This window comes from Pipistrellus kuhlii, unplaced genomic scaffold, assembly GCF_014108245.1.
Source record: "Pipistrellus kuhlii isolate mPipKuh1 unplaced genomic scaffold, mPipKuh1.p scaffold_m20_p_23, whole genome shotgun sequence".
In the NCBI taxonomy this organism is placed as follows: domain Eukaryota; kingdom Metazoa; phylum Chordata; class Mammalia; order Chiroptera; family Vespertilionidae; genus Pipistrellus; species Pipistrellus kuhlii.
In genome coordinates, this window is record NW_023425522.1 from 5513196 (window position 1) to 5536465 (window position 23270).

Below are 23270 nucleotides of genomic sequence, written 5' to 3' on the forward strand. Positions count from 1 at the left end.
CATGCTGCTGGGTGTCTTACCTTGCAGCATCGCCGACGTGGTGTAGTAGTTGAAGGGCACGTTTTTCACCAGGTACTCCTCTGCGTCCAGGCTGGCTAGCTTAGCACCCACCAGCACCGACTTGCCTGTGCCCGCGGTCCCCACCAACATGAGCGGTCGCCGCCGCTGCAGAAGCCGCTCCATGAAGTAGCACAGGCGGATGGTCTCGCTCGTGTGCACCAGACAAGCCTGGAATGGGAACTTGATCAGTATGCCTGGGGCTCATGGGAGAAACAGATGCACCGCGGAATGTTCTGGAGCATTCACAAGGGGGATTCTGCTGCCACAGTGGTTCTCGCCACCAGGGGTGGAGGATCTTCCCTGATATCCACAGGGAGACCCTTTTGTAAGCTCATTCTCTGGGTAGAGAGCATCCTCGCCCTCCCCTACCAACTCTGTCTGCCTCCCTGAGGCCTCACATCAGAAACTTCTCCCTTCTGTGCCCCCCGAGATTGCCAGTGGGTTCTGGTACCAAGTGCCCTGGGAGGAAACTCGTGGCTTCATTGTACCTACGGTTTCCACGGACAGGCAGTAGCTGGAGGTGACCAGTTCCCAGCAAGGCCAGACCTCTTGGATGCTGGCAAGTGACTGCTTCTAGAGCCACAGCCGACCTTTGGGATGACTGCACTTCCTCAGTCGCTCACACACTCACCTGCAAAGGCACCTCAGGGTCAAATTCAAACCGGGGGATGAGGGTGGACCATGGCTCAAATTTCTTGGTCTCAGGGTCTATGTAATAGTCAAAGACGGTTCCCTGGGGAGGAAACTTGATGGTCTTGAACTCGGCCAGCCACCACTTGCTGAACGCTGCCTGGGAGTCCACAAGCTGCAACACAGAGCAGGCGCACATCAGGCTCTCAGAGCTGGAGAGCCTGGCAGGCCGTCCTGGCATCAGGCGGAGGCCAGGCAGGAACACGTGCTTCCGCTTGTGCAGGCCCCCTGATGGACTGGCTCCTCCGGGAAGGATGCTGCTCAGCCCAGGACCAGCCTGAGCCCAAAGCGGCTGAGCAGGGCCTCCTGAGCACACGGGTGAGCGCTTGTGTGACCTTGCAGCTGAGCTTCCCTGCCCTGGCCCATCTCAGAACTGTTGCAGGGTGGAGGGTGAGGAGGGAAGTATAAGAACACGGAGGACAGAGCCCACGACCACAGGATGGGCAGGTGTGGTCAAAAATTCCGAAGGGACCGACTGACTCCTGAGACTGAGCAATACCCAGCACGGCAGGCAGGGATGAAATGAACGGAAGGGTGGCTGAGCAAGAAGACTCAGAGGGAGTCAGGTTCGTAACCATGGGAAGTTCCTGCTGTCTGTGCTTGTTTCCTCATCTGTCGAATGAGGATCCTAGAAAAGAAAGTCTCTAATGTTCCTTTAAGGGCTAACATTTTAAAATCCAGGAGCAGGGGAGAGAAAGCTCTATAGGGCTTCTGACAGAGGAATATGTGGAGACATATTTACATGCGTGCATATTAAACCATGAACCTTAACGATGGGGCTGTGCACCCAGAGTGCTCAAACTATCTTATTGTGTCGAAGCGAAAACATCCACACGCAGGCGCACGCGCATGTGCGCGCACACACACACACACACACACACACACACACTGCTCTAAGTTCTGGCTGCTGAGAACCAGTCCTGTTTCTATCTGAAAAGACAAAGGCTCGGCAGGTTGTAGCTCTAGAAGCTTAAGGCAGAACTGGGGGGTTGCATGCAGGCTTCTGGTCTCCCGATCCTGGGCTCTCTGAGAGCTCATTCGCTTCTGAGAGGTCATTTTCTACAATTGCTGTAAAGCATTTAGCCAGCATCACCTCCCCTCTACCCCCTACTCATTATTTTTATTGTGAATGCTCTTCTGTATGGGCTCTATTTTGTATTTCTGCTTTTTAAATGAAAGCACCCTTGGTGCTTGTTAGGTACACTTCCTGGCCAACTTCTGACTTTTCAATTTAGACACGATCTCTGTTGTTGGGATGCAGGTGAGGTGTTTTGGATACCCCCTGCTGCTGAGAGCTCTCGCCTTTGTCCTCTCCCCTGTGCCAGCGCGGCTGCCTGCAGCTTTGTGGGCTCCGGCTCCGGAGCCTGAGACGCCTAGAGAAATGCTTTCTCCTGGGCCTTCAAAGGGTTGAGTGGATTGAAGTTTTTTCTATACAGAGACAGAAAAATTGACCAAGTAGCTTTATCTTGATACCCCACTGCTCGCTCAGCACCAACATGGGAGAGGAGCCCAGCAGTGGCTGCTGTCTGACATTTCAGCAGCCTGAGGCGCGTTATTGATGGGAAGCAATAACTCTGCATTCTGGGTCTCTGCATTCCAGCGAGGTCTCATCCTCCCTGCTGCATCCCTGCACCTCACCTCAAAGGGGAAATGCAGAGGTCAAAGAAGCTCCAAGGCTGTGGGACAGACAGGAGAGAGTCCCATCCAGGCATCCTCCTGCAGACTTGCCCTTCCCACAAGCATTGAGCATCAGAGAGAGGATAGGGAGAGAGAGGGGGAAAGGAGAGGGAGAGGAGAAGCAGAAGGATGGGGAGGGGGAGAGAGAAGGAAAAAAGCAGTCACCCCGAAGCCTGTGAGAATTGCTTTCTGAGTTCTGAGCACTAAGGAACATGTTAGGAGATGATGAGAGCTGGGATGGATGTTATAAGCAGAGCCCGTGAAAATAGAAAGTAGATAAATTGCTAGTTCTAAATTAATTGTTAATTCTCCCAGCTCACCTCTACTTTGGATTCTTATTGCATAGAAAATTGCCTTTGCCCTGGGAAGCTGAAACCTTTTACCTCTCTCCTCAAAAGAGCCCAGGATCAACCCACATCAGAAAGAACAAAGAATTACTCCCCAGCAACTGCAGCTGGTTCAGTCCCCTGCTGTGAGAGGGGCTCCAGATAACGAGTCAGTTTCTAAATATTCAAAATCTGAATATATATAATATTAATAATAAGCACATACGTGTGCAACACCATTCTAAGTTCTTTGCCCATATCTATGTTGGGCAATAAGAACAGTTATCTCTTTAATTCTCACAGACATTCCACTCTGGTCACCCTCATCTCCTTTGTACCCAAGGGCAGAATAAGGTAGAGAGAGGTTAAGTTAGTTGCCACTGTCCCTTAGATATTATATGGCAGAGTGACAATTCAAATTGAGAACCTCTACATGATATTTCCAGATAGCTAGAGTCAGCTGTAAAAGACTGACTTGCATGATTTTGAATATGCTGTCTTTTTTTTTCTGTTTTCACTTGTTTTTTATTTTTATTTTTATTTATTTATTTATTGATTGATTGATTGATTTCCCCCCCCTCTCCCTCCCACACATCCCCTCCCTCCCCAGAGCTTTATGTCCATTGGTTGTACTTATATGCATGTATACAAGTCCTTCAGTTGATCTATTATCTCCCCCAGATCCTCCTGCCCTCCCTGCTGAAATTTGACAATCTGCTTGTTGCTTTACTGTCTCTGTATCTATCTTTTGGTTCATCAGTTTATAATGATCTTCTTAACTGGCATAGAAACTGCCTTTTATTTGGAGGAAATGAAGTGAAGAACAAGACTGGGGATACAGGAAATTTTAGGGAATAGGATGCCAAGATTCTGCAAGCCAATCCTCAAAGAGCATGAGGCTATGGCAGCTAATACCATGAGACAGACACTATGCTGGATTTCTACTCCCAGACGTCAATAAACATTTGGTCCAACCTTCTATGGAAAGATCTTTCTTTCCGGGGTTTGGGGGCAGGATGGTTAAGCTGGTCTGGTTGTTCTGGGAGATACTTAGAAGGCTGAAGGGATTCCTCCTATTCAAACGTCTACAGCACAATGTCATCTTGCCTATAAAACACACATCACTTTGAGAAGTTCTGTACTCATACCTCTACTTGGTAAAACTCCAACACTGCAACTCTCCGTGAAATCCATGGTCACTAGCTTGAAAGGCGAGAGCTCCAAATACATTCCAGTCTCGTGTCTCACATCATAGGGTCCTTCTATGGGGACTAATGACTTCAGCAGAGCAGTGGGCAGATAACTAAGCCGTTAGCTGCATTCGTGTGAATTCTGACATTTAGTTGTCCTGCCTTTCACATCCTTTCCAGGAAACCAGTTTTTGCCAAGGTGGACCTGGATGTGAGTGTCAACCTCAGCACAGTCTCTTACCTGATCCTGGACCATTGCTCCGCCGAAAGCCCAGATGGCAGCAAACACAAAATAGAGCTCATAGGTTTCCTTGGGGCAGTCCGCAGGGATGTTCTCGGTCAGGAGACACTCGAGAAGTTGGCAGAGTGTCTGCACCATGCTCTGCTCTGGGATCGGAATTATCCTCTTAAACCTGCACAGAGAGAGCAGTATGCTCTAAAACCCTGGCTTTTCCACCCCGGAGGCATTGTTGGACAGCTATGGGCCTGACAGACTCATGAGAGTCAAGTTCTTTGGGAATCTAGAGGACCATGGTGCTACCTAAACCTTTATTCTCATCAGCTAGTTTTGTATCAGCTTCTTTTGGAAGGAAGGGCCCAAAGTGCTCCTGAGAAGGTTCCTTCCTCATCTGCCTTTTCTCTGATGCCCTCCTCTCTCCTCCCCTTTTTTGAGCATTGATGATCCCCTCTTCCTCCTTGGGAATTGACAAGCTGCAACCTGAGTAAAAATCTCAGCAGTTTCACTTTCTCAGCAGTTTCCTGTCAAAAAGCAGCAATGTCCGAGGGGGGGGGGGGTAATTCGGAGGTTCCATAACTTCAGCAGAGGTCTCACTCTCAGAACACATTGAACACCTTTTCTCCTGGGCCAGGTCTCCTCGGGGGGAGGGGGGTGCACAGAGCCGGCCCAGATAGATGGCTGTTTTATACTAGCATGCCTTACTTGGTCGAGTTCCTCTATGACTTTGTGCTGGCCTGATTTGTACTTTTAACCTTGGCCTGGAGGTCTTGACTGAAAGGCCAGTATCAAGAGATGCACAAGGTGAATCTATGCCCAAGGGAGCAGGAGCATGTGTGTGAACACACACACAAACACGTAATATTGTACATGCACACATACACGCACACAAGCACACTCTTCCCACCACGCACACACACAGAGTGCAGTATATACCCACCCACTCAGCCCCTCCTGCAGGCCTGCCCACGTGGCCACCTGCCATGGGAAGATGAGCTCCCAGGCTGCACAGAGGCAGGGTTCACTGTTATAGGATGAGCAACGCCACTGACTGACAGTTTAGAAGTCATTTCCTGGCCTCAGGGTGTCATAGCATCCCATTCTCCTCAGTGTTCTGTGTTCGGCTTGTTTTTCAGCAGGTCCCCATCTTTACAACAATGCTCTGAAGTGCTCTCACAGTCTACATATTACCCCAGGAGCGGTGAGAGATCCGAGTATTTGAAGGGCTTTCCTTCATCTCTTTGACACCTATTTGTAGCAGAATGTCAAAAGGGATCCTCCCCAGCTGTGTTTTGGATGAGACACCAAGACAGTAAGGGGCCAACTACTCTCACATTTGAAACTAAGATCCCAGGCTCTGTGACCCTGACCTCTCCTCTTCTCAAGGGGCTAGAGGAGCAAGGTGGGGGACACCGCAGGGCTGAAGTGAGCATATAGGATTTTGGAGGGAGCGGTTGGTATGCAATAAATGTCCCCTCTCCCACAGGGAAGGCAGGGGTTTCCCCAAAGTGAGAGCTGAGAATGGGGCTTCAACAGGACAGCTCTCTATAGAAATCAATAAAATATATTAAAACAAACAAACAAACAAAACAAAACAAAAACAAAAAAACAAAAAAACAGGACAGCTCTGAGGTGGCTAAGGACCTGGGCCTGGAAACCCCGTAGAGGCCTGCACATCCCAGCGGGTGTGGAGAGGGTGCTGCTGGGCAGCCTGCGCAGGGCAGAAGAGAGTGAGTGCTCCCCAGATCTGGGCACATGAGGTTCTGCCAGATGCTGGGGAGGCGGGCCTCCTCCTTGAGGAGCCTGCTTGCGGAGCTAAAGGAGAGGGAGCGTGATGGGCCGATAGAGAGGCACTGACGCGAAGGCAAGGCACAAGGGAGCTCACCAGTGGCAAGGAGGGGCCCAGGGAACTCAAAAAAGCTTCTGAAGAGACAGAGTCAGATTTCCAGGTCTGCCAGTTAGGGTCACCGAGGCCCCAACTATAGTTCCACGCGGTGACACCTTCCCTGCTCCTCCCTCTCTTCTCCTGTCCCTTTTCAGCCCCAAGGAGACAGAAGCTACAGCTGTGAGGGCCGACTGGCAGGGTAAGGGGAGAAGTCAAAAACACCCCCTTTCCCATGGAGGTGGTGGAATGGTGGCAGGAGTTTGTTTTTTAAAGTTTTTAAAAAATTGTGTCTTTGTGTTTATGTGTGTGTGGGGGAGGAGCGAGAGCGAGAGCGAGAGCGAGAGCGAGAGCGAGAGCGAGAGAGAGAGAGAGAGAGAGAGAGAGAGAGAGAGAGAAACTGACTAGAAGTGATCAGATGCTTGGTGGGCCCTGAGGAAGAAGATGCCTACTAAGAAGGACTCCTGGGGGCTGACTGGGCTCAAAACTGAGTCTGGCAGCTACATATACACAGCCTCAACTGCACTTCAGGGAGAGGCCTGCACTGAGCTGCCAGCCTCTGTTCTGAACTTCCTGTCTGCTCTGTGTCCTGCTCGCCCTTAAGGAATTCCTGAAATCCTATTACCAACAGGACTGAGGCTTTCCCCCTCCAATTGGAGCTGCTCTATTCTAACCAATCAGGGCGATGCCTTTTGGACCAAGCAAATGGTGAGGCTTTAGAGTCCTCATTGGCCTAAAGACTAAGACTAAGCAGGGGCCAGGGGTGGTGACTTCTGTATAAGCCAGCTCCCTTGTGGCTCAGAGTGCACTTTCCCCTTCCACCTAGGACAGATTTCTCCAGCGGAGCTGAAGCACTGAAGATTCTCACCAGAGGGGAGTGAACCAGTCAGGCCGGAGCAGAGCAGCAAGGAGCAGACCAGAGCAGGCCAGTGCAGGGCAGGGCAGAGCAGTGCAGGGCAGAGCAAACCAATGCAGGCCAGAGCAGAGCAGCAAGGAGCAGACCAGAGCAGGCCAGCCAGGGCAGGGCAGGGCAGGGCAGAGTGAAGGGCAGGGCAGAGCAGACCAGCACAGGGCAGGGCAGAGCAGTGCAGGGCAGAGCAAACCAGTGCAGGGTAGGGTAGAGCAGTGCAGACCAGGGCAGACAGAGTGGAGCAGGGCAGACCAGAGTGGAGCAGGGAAGAGCAGAGCTGTCCAGCTGAGAAGAGGCCGGGCACCAGAGCCACCTCACAGCCGTGCTGTTCTCACAACTGTGCTGTTTCACAATTGAGCTGTTTTCACTGAACAAAGTTTCCTTCTTCACTGCACCCCAAGCTGGGGATTCCTGAGGGCGTTGAATGTCACCAGTGACCTCCAGTTGGCACTTTAGAATCACCCGTTTTGAGGACTTCTGTCCAATAGAAGAACTGGTCTGTGCTGACGTCACACAGCTTCCAGTCTCAGGCCACATGAAGCCAGCATCACAATACCGTGATGAGTAACACAGAAGGCTCTAAAGTGCCTGTTACTAACCGGCTGCGATGCTGAGGGACCTCATAGCACATCAGCTCTTGTATCTACAGGATGGTTAGCCCCTCGGGAAAGTCGTGGGAACGAAACGAAATAACTCACAGAGTAGGCACCATAAATGACATGAAAAAATGTTTTGTTTTGTTTTTCTTTATAACCAGAGGGTTCAGAGATGAAGCGAGACTTGTATCTGGATAGGCATAATACAGAGCCTTCAAAGCCCATTTCAAAGGCCATGCATGCTCATAGCACACGTGTACACACACACACACACACACACACACACACACACGCAAATAGACAAGAGTTTGGCACTTCTTGTTCTAAATGCCCAGATGGAACATGGCCTAACTTTTAGTTAGAGGATACATTGGACAAGGTAAAAGGTGTCTCAGCAAAAGGTAAAGAACAAGGTTTAATATTTTCCCCAAACCTCCTCCTTCCACAATATTTTAACTCCTTGCGGCCCCCTGCCCATTGACGACATCCCCCACCACTGTCCTGGGCACTGGGCACTGCCAAGGCTGCTCTACCTAGTTAGGATCCCAAGGCCACGGAGCCCACAGGCCACCAGAGGGTTAAGGCTCTTCAAAGGGTCAAGACTGGAAAAATAATTACTGATGCCAAAATAGAAACTTACAAAAATCAAAATTAACAAATGTCTAAATATCTAAAAACATATCGCCATGTACACTACTCAACTGCAATTCAGTTTTTAGTCACACAAAATTCTTAGCATGGTGGATTTGATAGGGTGTGGGGCAGGGCATGTGAAATAGGGGCACTTTGGGCCCCTTGCATGGGAGACTTCTCCCTAAATAATCTGTCTTATTGACAGACCTACGATGAGGAGCAAGGGTCACTCTGAGTGAGGGACTTAATTTCCGGGAAAAGTAATCCTGTGCCTAACTTGCTGAATCTCTAGGAACTTGGTTAGATCTCTGAGTCACATTGCCGTCCAGCTCTGAGGGTTGAACTTGGCTGAATCAGAGTTATGTGCCTGATCCATGGGTGATACATCAACTGGCAAGAAGAGTGTAGAACTAAAGCAGGTTCCAAACACTGAAACCTCTCTCTGCAGACACCATAATCTTGCTCTACTAAGTATACTTTTGATGAAAAGTAACGAATCTCTTGTTTAGGTGGTAAGTGGTCAGGGCTTGATGCTTTTGCTGTTGCAAACCCATAAGGGGAAAAGTGAACGCACAGTATCCAGAAGGACAGGCCTGGGCAACTGGTGCATTTTGCCGAGTCCATGCTATCTGGGCTATGAACATACACAGCCAGAATCAGGAGGTGGGTCTCATGCATCACAGGTGTCATTTTCACCTGTAGGTCTGTTGGTCTGACCTGGAGAAGGCCCAGTTTCATGCCCTGCAAACTTCAGGACCTCAGAATTGTGATTGGCTATTGCAACTTACAGCCTCCTTCAAACACACCCACATGGCACTCACGAGAAGCACTTCAAATCCTCTCCCTCTTTGCCCTCTCGCTTCCTGCCCGAATTGACATGGCAGCCATGGTCAGACTCCTGTGTGTCCCCTTTGCCATCTGCCATGTATGGAGGGGAATGCTCTAGGGATGTCTGACTTCAGGGACAGGGCAGAAAGAGCATCAGCAGGAGTTATGACTGCTTTAACTTGCTACCTTCCTTATTGCTTGGCCCACCTGGTTCTGAGTGTGTCTAAGCAGGTCGGAAGGTACTTGTCAAACAGGATGGTCAGGTTGGCTCTCTCTGTCTGGATCTCCCTCTTGTCGATCCAGCTGCTGACTGGAGGGCTCCACCCCAGGTCTGCTGGGTTGATGTACAGGATCCCTGTGAGCACAGGCAATAGTCAACGAATTTTCCATGGACGCCAGTAGAGCTTTCACCCCAGAGAGTTATTTTCTCTGTTTAGAAAATGTACAGAAGGCTGGACCCAAAAAGAACAGATCTGGCCAAGGTCTGAGAGGTCAAATGGATTGCTATTGGGATCAACCACAATGGCCTGATATCAGCTAATGGAAGGCAGTGTTGAGAGGAGCTTGAGGCGGAGGCTGGGCTCAGAAGGAAAGAAGCTGTGGTGGATTGGCAGTAGTTGTCATGGTATGGAAGTGTGGATACAATTGTGGCATCAAAAAAATGTGTCCACATTATAATCCCTAGAACCTGGGAGTGTGACTTTATCTGAAAAAGGGCATCTGCAGATGTAATAAGGGTATTGAGATGAGCTCTCCCTGGAGTATGTGAGTGGGACATGTACAGGGGTCCTTATATGAGACTCAAGAGGAAAGACACACAGAGAGGCCATATGCAGCAGGAGGTGGAGGTTGGAGTCATGGGCCCTAAGCCGAGGAAGACAGATTTAAGATGCAAGGAAGGGGTCTCCCTTGAAGGCTGATCTGATTTCCAGTGTCTGGCTTTCAAAACTCTGAGAGAACAAATGTTTGTTGTTTTAAAAACCACAAGTTCAGGATGATTGGTTGCAGCAGCCCTAGGAAACAGATGCAGTGTATGAGAGAGAACCCTCCCGGCCTGTGTTTTCCAACCTCAGCACGGATCCTTGATAGGGAGTCTGATGTCAGGGTCGAGGCCAAACCAGTCCTCTCGCCCTCTGGTCTCTGCTGGGAGTTGGCAGTGGGGCTAGAGGAAAGCTAAGGTAGAAGTTGTTCTGTCCACCAGGATGTAGTGAGAGCAGCAATGGGTGGTTATCTCCATTGACATGAAAGCTGGAAGCTGCCTAGTTTGAGGCATTTACTCAGAAGATAGTTGTCCAGCTCGGGGCCATTTCCCTTCCCACTCTCATCACATTTCTGAATGAAGAACACCACACAGGCCTGGCCTCAGACACTGGCTCACCCTTGTGGTTGTGGATTAGGACTGCGGACGAGGCCAGAGGTTAGGATGATTGATGCCTGGCTCGTGTTTGGAGTTCCCCCCAGAGCTGACACCATTATACGTATCACTCGAGGCACCTGTCTTCAGCTGCACAGTTGGGTTTTACCCTCTGAGCCCATACCTGCTCTGGAGATGGTTGCTGGTGTGGCCGTGCACAGGTGGCTGATCTCAAAGAGGAGCCTCATTGTGGGGTTCAGGGGGATCCTCTCATTGCTTGCCAAGGTCAGCACCTGGAGACCACAGGAAGAGACATGTCAGGTGGGAAGGAGGACACATGGTGGAGTTTTGGCTGATTTCTCCTGGTAGGGACAATGAGTGGTTGTTTTCTTCTGTGTGATTATAGTCGACCCTGAACAACACAGGGGTTAGGAGTGCCGACTGGCCACTCACTCGATAGTCTGTGTGTAACTTAAGTCAGCATCCCACATACGCAGAGTTCCCACCACCAATGAACCCTAGGACAATGAGGGTTTGAACTGAGCAGGTCAACTGGAAAATCTTCATATAAGTAGACCTGTGCAGTTCACACCCGCATTGTCCAAGGGTCAACTGTGTAACTATTTTTAATTTTCTGCAACAATACTCTCTCTCACCTCTGTACTCTGTCTACCTATCTCTCTCTCTCTCTCTCTCTCTCTCTCTCTCTCTCTCTCTCTGTGTGTGTGTGTGTGTGTGTGTGTATAGTGCCTCTGGGAGAACACACATTCATCCTATGGATCTGTCAGTGTAAAACTTCTAACCTGGATGTGCTTTCTGAACAAGTTTAGGAGCAGCTACCAGCCACATTATTGGCATCATTTAGTGTTTTATTTTTGTGTTGAGAATAGACATTTTTGTTTCATGTAAATTTGGATTCCCTTTTGCATACTAGTAAATATTTTATTTATTAACTTATTTATGAACATTCCCATTGGCTTTCTTTTTTGTTTATTATTTTTATTGTTTATAAAAAATAAAATATATTTTCCAAGGATGAAGATTTGTCACAATTGAGGGGTTTGACAGGCTTAGTTTCTGATCCTCAGTTTTCTTATTTATAAAAAAGGAAGTAATAAAAGATTTAGTAGGTGATTTAAGAGTCCTTCCAGCTCTAAAAAGTAGTCTATGTGCGGAAGATTCTGAAGGAAATGATAACAACGCTGAAGATTGTGTGAGTGATGGCAGTGCCATTGAAGGAAGTGAAAGCTGCTCACTTGGCTGAATCAATTCTTAGCTGTCTATTAAAGACACCAGTAATAAATGAAATCAGGATCTTGAAGAGATATGTGCATTTCCATATTCATTTGGAGCATTACTTACTAGAGCCAAGACATGGCAACAACCCAAGTGTCCTTCCATGGGTAAATGGTAAGAAATTGTACTTCTATAATGGAATATTATTCATCCATTAACAGAAGGAAATCCTGCCATTTGTGACAACATGAATGGCCTTGGAGAGCAGTTTGTTAAGTGAAATAAGTCAGACAGAAAAACACAAGTACTGTATGACTTCACTCATATGTGGAATGAAAAAACAACAAACCATAGAAAGAGAGAATATTTTGGTGTTTGCCAGGGATGGGTGGGGTAAGGTGTGAGGAGGAAATGGGTGTAGGGGTCAAAGGGCACAAACTTCTAGTTATAAAATGAGTAATTCTAAGGAAGTAATGTACAGCATGGTGACTATAGTTAACATTGCAGAAGGATTATATACTTGGAAGTGGCTAAGAATAGATATTAGAAGTTCTCAACACACACACACACACACACACACACACACACACACACTTAATCATGTGAGGTGATGGAAGTGTTCATTAACCTTATCATGGTAATTATTTTGCAATATATGGGTACTTCAAATCACCATGTTGTACATCTTTTTTTTTTTTTTTTAATATATTTTATTGATTTTACAGAGAGGAATTGAGAGGGATAGAGAGTTAGAAACATCGATGAGAGAGAAACATTGACCAGCTGCCTCTTGCACACCCCCTATTGGGGATGTGCCCGCAACCAAGGTACATGCCCTTGACCGGAATTGAACCCAGGACCTTTCAGTCCGCAGGCCGACGCTCTATCCACTGAGCCAAACCGGTCTCGGCCATGTTGTACATCTTAAAAGCACACAATGTTACATGTCAATTATCTTATATGATAAAAGCCCAATATGCTAACTGTCCAGTCATTCGTTAAACCAATCAAAGCGTAATATGTTAATAATATGCTAAGGCCATTCAACTGCTCACTATGACATGCACTAACCACTAGGAGAGCAGAAGCTCAATGCAGGAGCTGCCCCTGGTGGTCAGTGGGCTCCGGCAGGGGGAGTGCCACTCAGCCAGAAGCCAGGCTCATAACTGGTGAGCACAATGGCGGTGGTGGGTGCCCCCCCTGCCTCCACAGCAATCAGACATCCTAAGGGATCCTGGACTGTGAGAGGGCATAGGCTGGGCTGAGGGACCTGCCCTGAGTGTACAAATTTCATGCACCAGGCCTCTAGTATTTCAGTAAAGCTGGAAATTAAAAAAAAAAAAAATGAAGATATCAGTAATAATTCCTTACTTCGATGGGCCCCTGTGTGGAATTATGATTTCCAAATGTGCGTGGGGATTGGTTTTGTAGGTGATTGGGGATGATTTCCCTCCTCTCTTTCATACCTTGTTGTCATCCATGACAGTGTTTAGCGACTCAATCCACATTGGATCTATGTCGCCATCCAGCAAAATCCACTTGGGCCCATCGTGGGTGATGTTGGCAAGCTCCCGCATGATGGACGAGAACAATCCTGAAAGGAACCAAAGGTACTCCATTTTCCATTTCACCACCAATCTTTTTCTCTCTCAACACAGCCTTCCGCCACTGGCTATAACATTCAGAGGAGGTGTAAATAAAACCCGGTCAGAACTGGCTTTGTATTCTCTTCCACCAAACATCCGACAGGCCCAAGGTGCCCCTCTGTGCTGCAGTTTAACTTTTTGTAAGGAAAACAACAAAACCTGATAGAATTAGCTTTTTAAGTGATAAGGAGCCCAGTAAATAATCTCAAAAGGCAATGGTAACATGATGGAATTGTACAAAGCCTTCAGAGGCTCTGTTTCCACCCTTTGTAATTGTGGCCCAGGCGAATCTTTCAACTGCAGGCTTTTGGAGAAGGCTCAGTGTGGTTCTAATTGGCATTACAGGAAATTTATATCTTTTGTGGACAGAATTGATTTTTATGACACTAAGCTTTCGCAATGAATAATATGACATATCTTTTCATTTATTCACATATTGTTTTATGTTCCTTAATAAATTTTTATAGTGTTTTCAGTATATCTCTTTGGCCAAATCTATTCCTAAATATATCATAGTTTTTACTGCTATTTGCATAAAATTCCCCCTGTGTTTCTATTTTTAATTGGCTGCCACTAGGATAGGAAACAGCTACCAAATTTTATGTATTTATTTTATGTTTAATTACCTTTTATAAATTTTCTTATTAATTCTAGTCATTTTTAAATAACGCTTCTTGAGTTTCTAAGATGTAAAGTTGTACAAGCAGCAAAAAATAAATTTTCTCCTTTCCTTCAACTTATACCATGCATTCCATTTTCTTGTCTACAGCATTTTCTAGAATCCCACTAAGCAATACTGAATAATCTTGTTAATAATAGGTCCCCCTGACTTATGCTTGATTTCAATGGAAATGGCTTTAGTTTCTCATCATTCAGAATGCTTTCTTTATCCTTTTGGTTTTAAGTAAACAGTATTTTTCATATTTAAGGGATTTCCTTCGATTCCTATTTTACTTAGAATTTTTAAGAACAGCTATTGAATTTTTAGCATCTATTGACTGATCAAAAAATTCTGTCCTTTAAGTTGTCAATTCTTTATATTAATATTTAAAAATAATTCACCTAAAATATAGTATTCTTATGAGATAATGTTAGATTTTATTTACTGATATTAAGAATATCTGAATATACATTAATAAGTGAAAATGGGCTATTGTTTTTAGTTCTACATAATGATATCAAGATTTTCTGACTCTATAAAATAAATTGAGAGGTGATTTTTAAAGATGATTTTGGAATTATGTAGGTTTTTTTTGTTCTGCTACTATTTTTAAATTTCCTTTTCATTGATTTACTTATTTTCTACTTCTTATTGAGTGAATTTTGTTAAATTATGGTTTGCTAGGGCACCTATTTCTTCTAATTTTTCAAATGTGTCATTTAATTAAACATTCCCTTCTATTTTAATCTTGTCTATATCTACTGTTATGTCTTCTTTCTAATTCCTAATCTTAATATTTTTACTCTGGTTTTTTTTTCTACTAATCATGTATATGATGGATTTATTTGTCTTCACAAAGAATCAACGTTTATAATTATTTGTTCTAACTATGATGTTTTGGTTCTTTTATACTAATTTCAGCTTTTATCTTTATTAGCTTCTTCTCCCCAATTTTCTTTAGGTTTAGATAATTATTCTTTAAACAATTTCTTCTTAGGATGGATACTGACTTTATTTCCAACCTGCCTTCTGTAATAAAATAGTTTAGATTATTTTCCTTATGGACTTCAGAAGTATTCCAGAGATTTTTATATGAAGTGTTCTTCTCTTACTATTTCCTAAAGAGGTTGCATTTAATTTGCTATTTAATCCAGGGGTTAAGTGAGCATTTCTTGAGTTAGTGAACATTTCTTGATTTGCAAATAGTAAAATTATTTCTTGCTCTTTGTTTCTGGTCCTAATGTATTATTATCAGAGAATGTGGCCTATAAATTGATATTTTGAATTCATATGGCCAACTATATTTTTAATTTTTGGAAATGTTTCATGAACCAACCAAGAAAAGAATATTTTCTATCTATAAGATGCAAAGTTCTACAACTATGTGTTATATTGAGTTTGATGATGCATTTCCAAATTCTTCTATGTGTATACTCATTTTTCTGTTCACTGGATCTGTCTAATTTTGAAAAAGGTGTATTAACATAACCTACTTTATTTCTATTTTTAACAAGTTTTTCTAAAAAAATTTAAAAGGATACATTCAATTTACTTGAAAGTTCTCACAAAAAGTTCTCATAGTAAACACAGCTTTGGGATTATTATAAATCTTCTTTGTAAATTTCTCCATGTTTAATGTACATATTTAATAAAACTAATTAAAATTCTACTACAATTTGAAGTTTGAATTATATTATACAAGGTTAAATTTAACAGAATAAGAAATGTGTGACACTAGCCAGGAAAACTACAAAGTACATTGAAGAGGAACTTACCTCATCAGATATGAAAATGTTATAAAATAACTATAAGCAAAATAGAATTACATTCATATAGGATTGGGTAAATAGGTGAGTGGAACAGAATGGAAAACAGAGAATCAGATCTCGGTATATATGACAAACTGATGAAAGGATGAGTTACTTAGGATTGGCCCATTCATTTCTCAATCTGGGAAGGAAAAAAAATTGATTCTCTACCTTACCTCCTACTAAGCTCCCAAATGAATTCCAGATGGATAAAAAATGTTAATGTAAAATAAAACCTTTAGGAACACGTTTATGATACTATAGCTACTGCTGAAAGTTAGAAAATTATAAACTAAACAGGAGCCCCAGCTACAAGAAGACTAGAGACATAATTTCCTTTTGTAAAATGTGCCTGGTCCAGGGAGAAGGCCATGTATGTATGGAGGCAGATATTGGAGTGACGCATCGACAAGACAGAGAAGGTCAAGGATTGCTGGCAAGCACCAGAAACTAGGAAGAACTCTTACAAAGAGGTACTAAGGGGAAGTGAAATCATAGGACAGCCAATTGCTAATAGCAATTAGAAAGAAAAGAAGCTAAGCCACAATTAGAAGGAAAAGAATGAAGCCTCATTAGTAGTCAGTGAAATAAAAATTAGAGAGGCAGCTTAAGCAGACAGTTTGTCCCTGATGCAGTTGGACACTGAGACATTAAAAGGGAGGTGAGGTTTCCTCTTTCCAGAAGCTACATCAGTTTTAAAACAAGGTCAGGTCCCTGCTGGCTCAGAGGGACTTCTTTGCCAGTAACAGGAGGCTCTTTCTAACATGTACCTGTGATATGTAATGCTTTGAAGGTGCTGCTGAGATCACACTGAGTGAACATGGGTTCAGGGCCCTCTGAATCCCTATAGAAGAGACCATGGTTCTAGGACTCTTCTGAGATGAATGATGTTGCTAACATCGCTGGACCTGGCCAAGCTGTCTCCTGTAGCAGCTGCCCCATCACTCCTGGGCAGTGCTCTCAGGAAGAGGTGCCCTTTGTGTGAGGCTGAATTCCTGCCTTAATCATGCCTTCAACCCACTGCCAGGTTGTGTGAGGATCCATGACATGGGCTCCAGCATCATGAACTACAGTCGATGCCTGCCCTGCTTTGTCCTCTTCAGGTGCCCTCCCGAAAGGGACAGTGGAAGAGTCTCCGAGGAGAGGGAACTGAAGGACTATGGTTTCTCTCCAAACCAAGATTGATTTCTTCCCCTTTAATCCTTCTTTCCTCCTTCTCCCATCCCATGTGCGCTCCTCTGCAGTTCACCCCACTACATCTAAGCCTGCCCAAGGGGTTCTGAGGAAGGCAGGGACTCTCTTCCAGGGCTAGTCTTCTCTTACCATCCTTCCATTCTCGTGTGGCCGGGTTGATGATGCCAAAGAGCTCATCGTTTGTGACTGCTTTGGGATTGAGGTCAGTCCAGATGGGGCGACGTTTCATGATCTGATAGGTCTTGTGCAGGGACCTCAGCACCTGAGACTTGCCGGCACCGGCACTGCCCACCACGAACACAGAGTGCCGCACGGCCAGAAGCTCCTCCAGCTGGACCACCTAGGGAGACAGGAAACTCAGCTATAGACCCACTCGCCTCTCACTTACATCCCAGCTGCTCTGCTGCGAGCCAGGCTGGGGTCTGAGGTGAAACCTGGCAGCAACAGAAGGGTTATTCACTGCAAGATATGACGGCGTCCTACATGGAGGGGCAACATGATCCATTTATCCACTTATTCATCATTCAGTCGCATAGTGATTCAGAGACGGCTCTTCTGCCCTCCATGATCTCATAGTGTGAAGGAGAAGCAAGCCATGTTGACACATTATCATAATAATGTGAGAAGTATTTATAAAGTGCTCTGGGAACAGAGAGGAGGAAATAATTGATTTGTAAGGATAAAGGGAACAAAAAAGTCTTCACAGAGGAGCAGGCATTGGAACTGGGCTTCAGGAATGAGTTTCCCTAAAACAGTGGTCGGCAAACTCATTAGTCAACAGAGCCAAATATCAACAGTACAATGACTGAAATTTCTTTTGAGAGCCAAATTTTTAAACTTAAGCTTCTTCTAACACCACTTCTTCAAAACAGACTTGCCCAAGCAGTGGTATTTTGTGGAAGAGCCACACTCAAGGGGCCAAAGCCACTTGTGGCTCATGAGCCTATTTGCCGACCATGGCCCTAAAAGATGAGAAGAAAGGCTCTTCCAGGCAGAGGGAACAGCACAAAGATTTGTGGTGTGACAGAGCATGATGTGCTTGGCCAGATGGTTTGATGAAGCGAAGTCGGAGTTCCTATGGACAGCAGTAGCCCTGGAGGTCTCTTTTCTCCGGTTCTAGCTTGCCTCCAGGCTCACTTTTCCATCCAGTTGAGTAGGCTTACTGGAATGAAAGTCCAATCACGTCACTGCCATCACTTGGTCCCTGCCATGGATCTCATAGATTTGGTGGTGAAATCCCAAATACTTAGACTGCCTTACAAGACCCTTTTGCTGTCTGCACCAAACCAGCCTCCAGTCTTGTCTCTCATCCCCCAATATGCACATTTTAGGTAGCTAATTACTTGGAATTCTTATAAAGATGCTCATTCCTGTGTCTATGCCTTTCAGCAGAAGTTATCCTTTCCTGGCCAGCCCCACCAAGTCCCTTAGTGTAGGGTAGGTGCCCCACACCTAATTCCTTTATCTCAACACTTATCAATATTGCAATGGTTCCTTTTCTGTCTCCCTATTAGAATACCAGCTTCCTGATGGCAGCAGGATTGGGCTTCTCATCTCTCTATTGCAATGTCAAGCAGAGAATCTGGCTTGTACTTAATGCTGAACAAATACTGGCTGAAAATATAAAGGATGGCTGGAAAGGTTGGATGGTCCTATCATAAACAGTCTTGTATGTTACGCGCTTAAATATTTGAACTTTATTGTAGATCAGGTTTCTTGATTTTGCACTGTAAGATCCTTAATAGTGGAAAAAAGTAAACTTAAGGGGAAATGTTCTGAAATATTGACAGGGTAGTTAGACAATAGAAGTTGTTTTTAAGAAATAATAAGTAATAACTTCTATATTTTTTTAAGATTTAAGTGATACAGGTATAAAAAAATTCTAGAATAATAGCACCATGGAATTAGAAGGAAAGCGGTACTTCAGAGCTTAATCTGGCTGTTTGGGGTAGCAGGATGATGAGCTTCCATGTGGCTGGATAGTTTGTTGATATATTAGTTTGAGTTATGTTTTCTGTACCATCAATATTTTTCTTTTCTCTATCCCAAGCCACTGCTGCTCCTCTGGTTCAGGCCCAAAAGAACCCAGAGGGGCCAAAACCGGTTTGGCTCACTGGTAGAGCGTCGGTCTGCGGACTGAAAGGTCCCGGGTTCGATTCCGGTCGGGGGCATGTACCTTGGTTGCAGGCACATCCCCGGTGGGGGGTGTGCAGGAGGCAGCTGGTCGATGTTTCTCTCTCATCGACGTTTCTAGCTCTCTATCTCTCTCCCTTGCTCTCTGTAAAATATCAATAAAATATATATTTTTTAAAAAGAACCCACAGGGGAGTCTCAATCCTGCCTCTTGTTTTCATCCTTCAGGGTCTTCATGCAAGATCTTCCCAGATAAGGGTGAGGAGATTGGTCAGAGAGGGTTTCTGAGGAACCAAGATCAAATCTAACACACAAACGAAAAGTCAGCCACATGAAGACCAGCAGGAAGAGCATTCAGGTGGAGTGACAGTGAGTGCAAAAGCCCAGAGTTCAGCAGCAGCATGGCGAGCTCAAAGAACAGGGGGGGAAAACGGAAAAAGGAAAGGAGTGCGGCATCAGATAAGATAAAGGAGGTGCACAGGGATCAGAGCTTTGGGAATTAGTAGTTGAAATTTTATTCTAAATACCACAGGAAGCATTTGAAGGATTTTTGAACATAAAATTGACCTGAGAATACTGCATTCAAACATTAGGAGGACGAAGAAGGTCGGGAGAGGAGAGAATAAGAGGGCGTGGCAGTGGTGCTCTGGCTGTTGAATGGAGACCATATTATATTCCTGGATTTGTTTTTTCATGAATTGCGTCCCAGATACTAGAAAGACCTAAGAATTGCTTTCTAGTGCCATCAACTCCTTTTTGTTCACTTCAATACTTTATTAAGGTATAATTTATATACCATATATTCATATTTTCAAGTGTACATCCAATGATTTTTAGCATACTCACAGAAATGTACAAGCATCACTACTATTAAATTTGAGGACATTTCATTATCACAAAAGAAAAAACCATATCCATTAGCTGTCACACCCCACCTCCCCATCCCTACCTCAGCCATATGCAACCCCTGATATACATTTTGCCTCTATAGATTTGCCTATTTTGGATGTTTCCTATAAATAGATTCATAAAATAGGTGGTATTTGTGAATGGCTTATTTTTTTTTTTTTTTAATATATTTTATTGATTTTGTACAGAGAGGAAGGGAGAGAGATAGAGAGTTAGAAACATCGATGAGAGAGTCATCGATCAGCTGCCTCTTGCACACCCCCTACCGGGGATATGCCCGCAACCAAGGTACATGCCTTTGACCGGAATCGAACCCGGGACCTTTCAGTCCCCAAGCCGACGCTCTATCCATTGAGCCAAACCGGTCCCGGCTGAATGGCTTATTTTATTTGTGATTTTTTTTCAAGGCTCATTCAGGCTGCAGCATTTCCGGTTCTCCATTCCTCTTCATAGCTGAATAAAGTTCCATTGTGTAAGGACATCACGTTTCTTTCTCCATCCATCAACTGGTACAGGGGTTATTTGTACTTTCTGACTATTATAAATCCACCAACTTCCACCAGTTTCTTTTGTAAGATAAATATATAAACATCCCTCTACTTCGGTCTATCTCTTTTTTTCTTTGCACCTCCTATCTTCCTTCAGATACATTTTACTTTTACATTGCCATGTTTGATAACATCTACATTCTGTTCTGTACTTGTATTTAGACATTTTACATTTTCCATGATTCTAAGAGTTGAAGACAAATAGTGGTTTACATTTTTATGATTTTAGATATTTTTCACTACAGAAGAAAGAATTTACCTCGAATATATTGTGTTCTCTGAAGGCCTGGTGTCCTGACTTATCAGGAAGTTCTAGGCATCAATCCAAGGTCAAATGAATACTCTTTCTTTACACTATATACATCGATCACTATCAGGTTGCAGTAACTTTTAAAAATATTTTACTTTAATTTAAAAATAATCTTGTATTACCCAATTATAGTTGACATATAATATCACATTAAGTTTCAGCTGTATGACATAGTGATTCGACATTTATATAACTTATAAAGTGATCACCCCCATAAAGCTAATAATCATCTGATGCCTCATATAGTTATTACAGTACTAGTAGCCCTGCGCACAGATCCGTGCATGAGTAGCTTGCTATCGCTTGCCTCAGCTGGCCACCTGCCCAACACTGCAGGTAGCTCTCTGCTGCTCTTAGCTTACTGCCTTGCCCTCCTGGAGCTCTACCCATTCCCCCTCATAGCTTGCTGCTTTGCCCTCTCCTGTAGCTTTTCACCATCACTTGTAGTTCGCTGTCCCACCCTCTTGCAGATCCGTGATCTGGTCATTATGCAGTTGGTCATTATGCCTCAAGGCATTAATGGATAATTAGCATATTCCTCTCTTATTATATAGGATTATTGACTATATTATGTAGGCTGTACTTTACATCCATGTGACTGTTTTTATAACTAGAAATTTGCACATCTTAATCTCTTCCCCATCTTTATCAATTCCCTCTTAATTGGCCCTTCTTCCCCCACTCCCCAGGCAACCATCAAAATGTTCTCTGTATCTATGAGTTTGTTTCTTTGTTCTTCAGATTCTACATATAAGTAAAATCACATGGTATTTTTTCTTTGTCTGATATTTTATGTAGCATAATACTCTCTAGGTTCATCCATGTTGTCACAAATGGCAAGATTTTTTTTTTTTTTATGGTGGAGTAATATTCCATTGTATATATGTACCACTGCTTTTTTATCCACTCATCCAATGATGGGCACTTAGGTTGCTACAAAGCTGCTGTAGATAATGCTGCAACCAACATAGGAATGCATTGTTTTCAGCTTCTTTGAATGAATACTCAGAAGTAGAATTTCTGGGTCCTTCTTTGTTTCTTGATATAACCTTTGTTTTAAAGTATATTTTGTCTAAGTATTGATATCCTAGTGTTTTCTTCATTTCCATTTGCATAAAATATCTCTTTCCATCCATTTACTTTCAGCCTGTGTGTCTTCTTATCTGAAGTGGGAATCTGGCAGATAGCATATGTATGGGTTTGGTTTTCTTATCCATTCAGCCACCCTATATCATTTTATTGGAGCATTTAACTCATTTTAATTTAAAATAATTATTGCCATTCTATTATTGTTATTTTTTTTCCTTGTCCCTTTAATATTTCTTATAACACTGATTTGGTGAAAATGAACTCCTTCAGCCTTTTTTTTTTTTTTTTTTTTTTTTTTTTTTTTTTTTTTTTTAATCTGGGAAGCTCTTTATCTCTCCTTTGAATCTAAATGATAGCCTTGCTGGGTAAAATAATCTTGTTGTAGATCCTTGCTTTTCATAACTTAGAATAATTCTTGTCACTCCCTTCTGGTCTATAAAGTTTCTGTTGAGAAATTAGCTGACAGTCTTATGGGATCTCCCTTGCTGGTAACTCACTGCCTTTCTCTTATTGCTTTTAAGATTCTCTTTATCACCGTTGGCATTTAAATTATGATGTGTCTTGGTGTGGGCCTATTTGGGTTCACATTGCTTGGGACTCTCTGTGCTTTCTGGGCTTGTAAGTTTATTTCTTCCTCCAGGTTAGGGAAGTTCCATTCTTACTTCTTGAAATAGGTTTTCAATCACTTGCTCTTTCTCTTCTCCTTCTGGTACCTTTATGATATAGATATTGTTATACTTGATGCTGTCTCAGAAGTTCCTTAAGCTATCCTTTTTAAAAAATATTTTTTTCTTTTTGCTGTTCTAATTGGGCATTTTATTGTCTTCCAAATTGCTGATTTGATTCTCTATTTCATCTGATCTTCTGTTGATTCCCTTTAGTGTATTCTTATTTCAGTTATTACATTATTGATTTTTGATTGTGTTTTTTTTTATGGTCTCTATGCCCCCTTTTATGTTTCCTATCTCTTTATTAAAGTTCTCACTTAGTTCATCTACTCTTCCCCTACATTCATTCAACATCCTTAAAACTAGTGTTTTGAATTCTGCATCTGGTGGACTGCTTGTCTCCATTATGTTTAGTTTCTTTCCTGGAGTTTTGTCCTGTTCTTTCATTTGGGACATTTTTTTGTCTCTTAATTTTGGGTGTCTCCTTCTATTAATTTCTGTGTATTAAGTAGAGCTGCTACATCTCCCTGTCACCTGTCTTAGGGGGTTAGCAGGTGTCCCGTGGGGCCCAGTGGCACAGTCTCCCTGGCCACCTGAGCTGGGTACTCCATGAATGTACCTTGTGTGGGTAGTGTGTGCCTTCCTGTTGTAATTGAGCCTTGATTGTTCTTGGCAACTGGAGCGAGT

The 23270-nt window shown here is 43.9% G+C and overlaps 1 protein-coding gene across 1 annotated transcript in view; it reads right to left on the bottom strand.

The window, feature by feature from the left end:
• DNAH9 (dynein axonemal heavy chain 9) overlaps positions 1-23270 on the bottom strand; it is a 294112-nt gene that overhangs the window by 145804 nt on the left and 125038 nt on the right. Inside the window, exons 32-38 of the mRNA XM_036451929.2 lie at positions 17056-17266; positions 13084-13211; positions 10566-10674; positions 9235-9382; positions 4185-4356; positions 692-865; positions 21-228 (exon numbers count right to left, since the gene is read on the bottom strand). Coding sequence (XP_036307822.1) covers positions 21-228; positions 692-865; positions 4185-4356; positions 9235-9382; positions 10566-10674; positions 13084-13211; positions 17056-17266 — 1150 coding nt within the window. The remainder of the gene's footprint in view (positions 1-20; positions 229-691; positions 866-4184; positions 4357-9234; positions 9383-10565; positions 10675-13083; positions 13212-17055; positions 17267-23270) is intronic.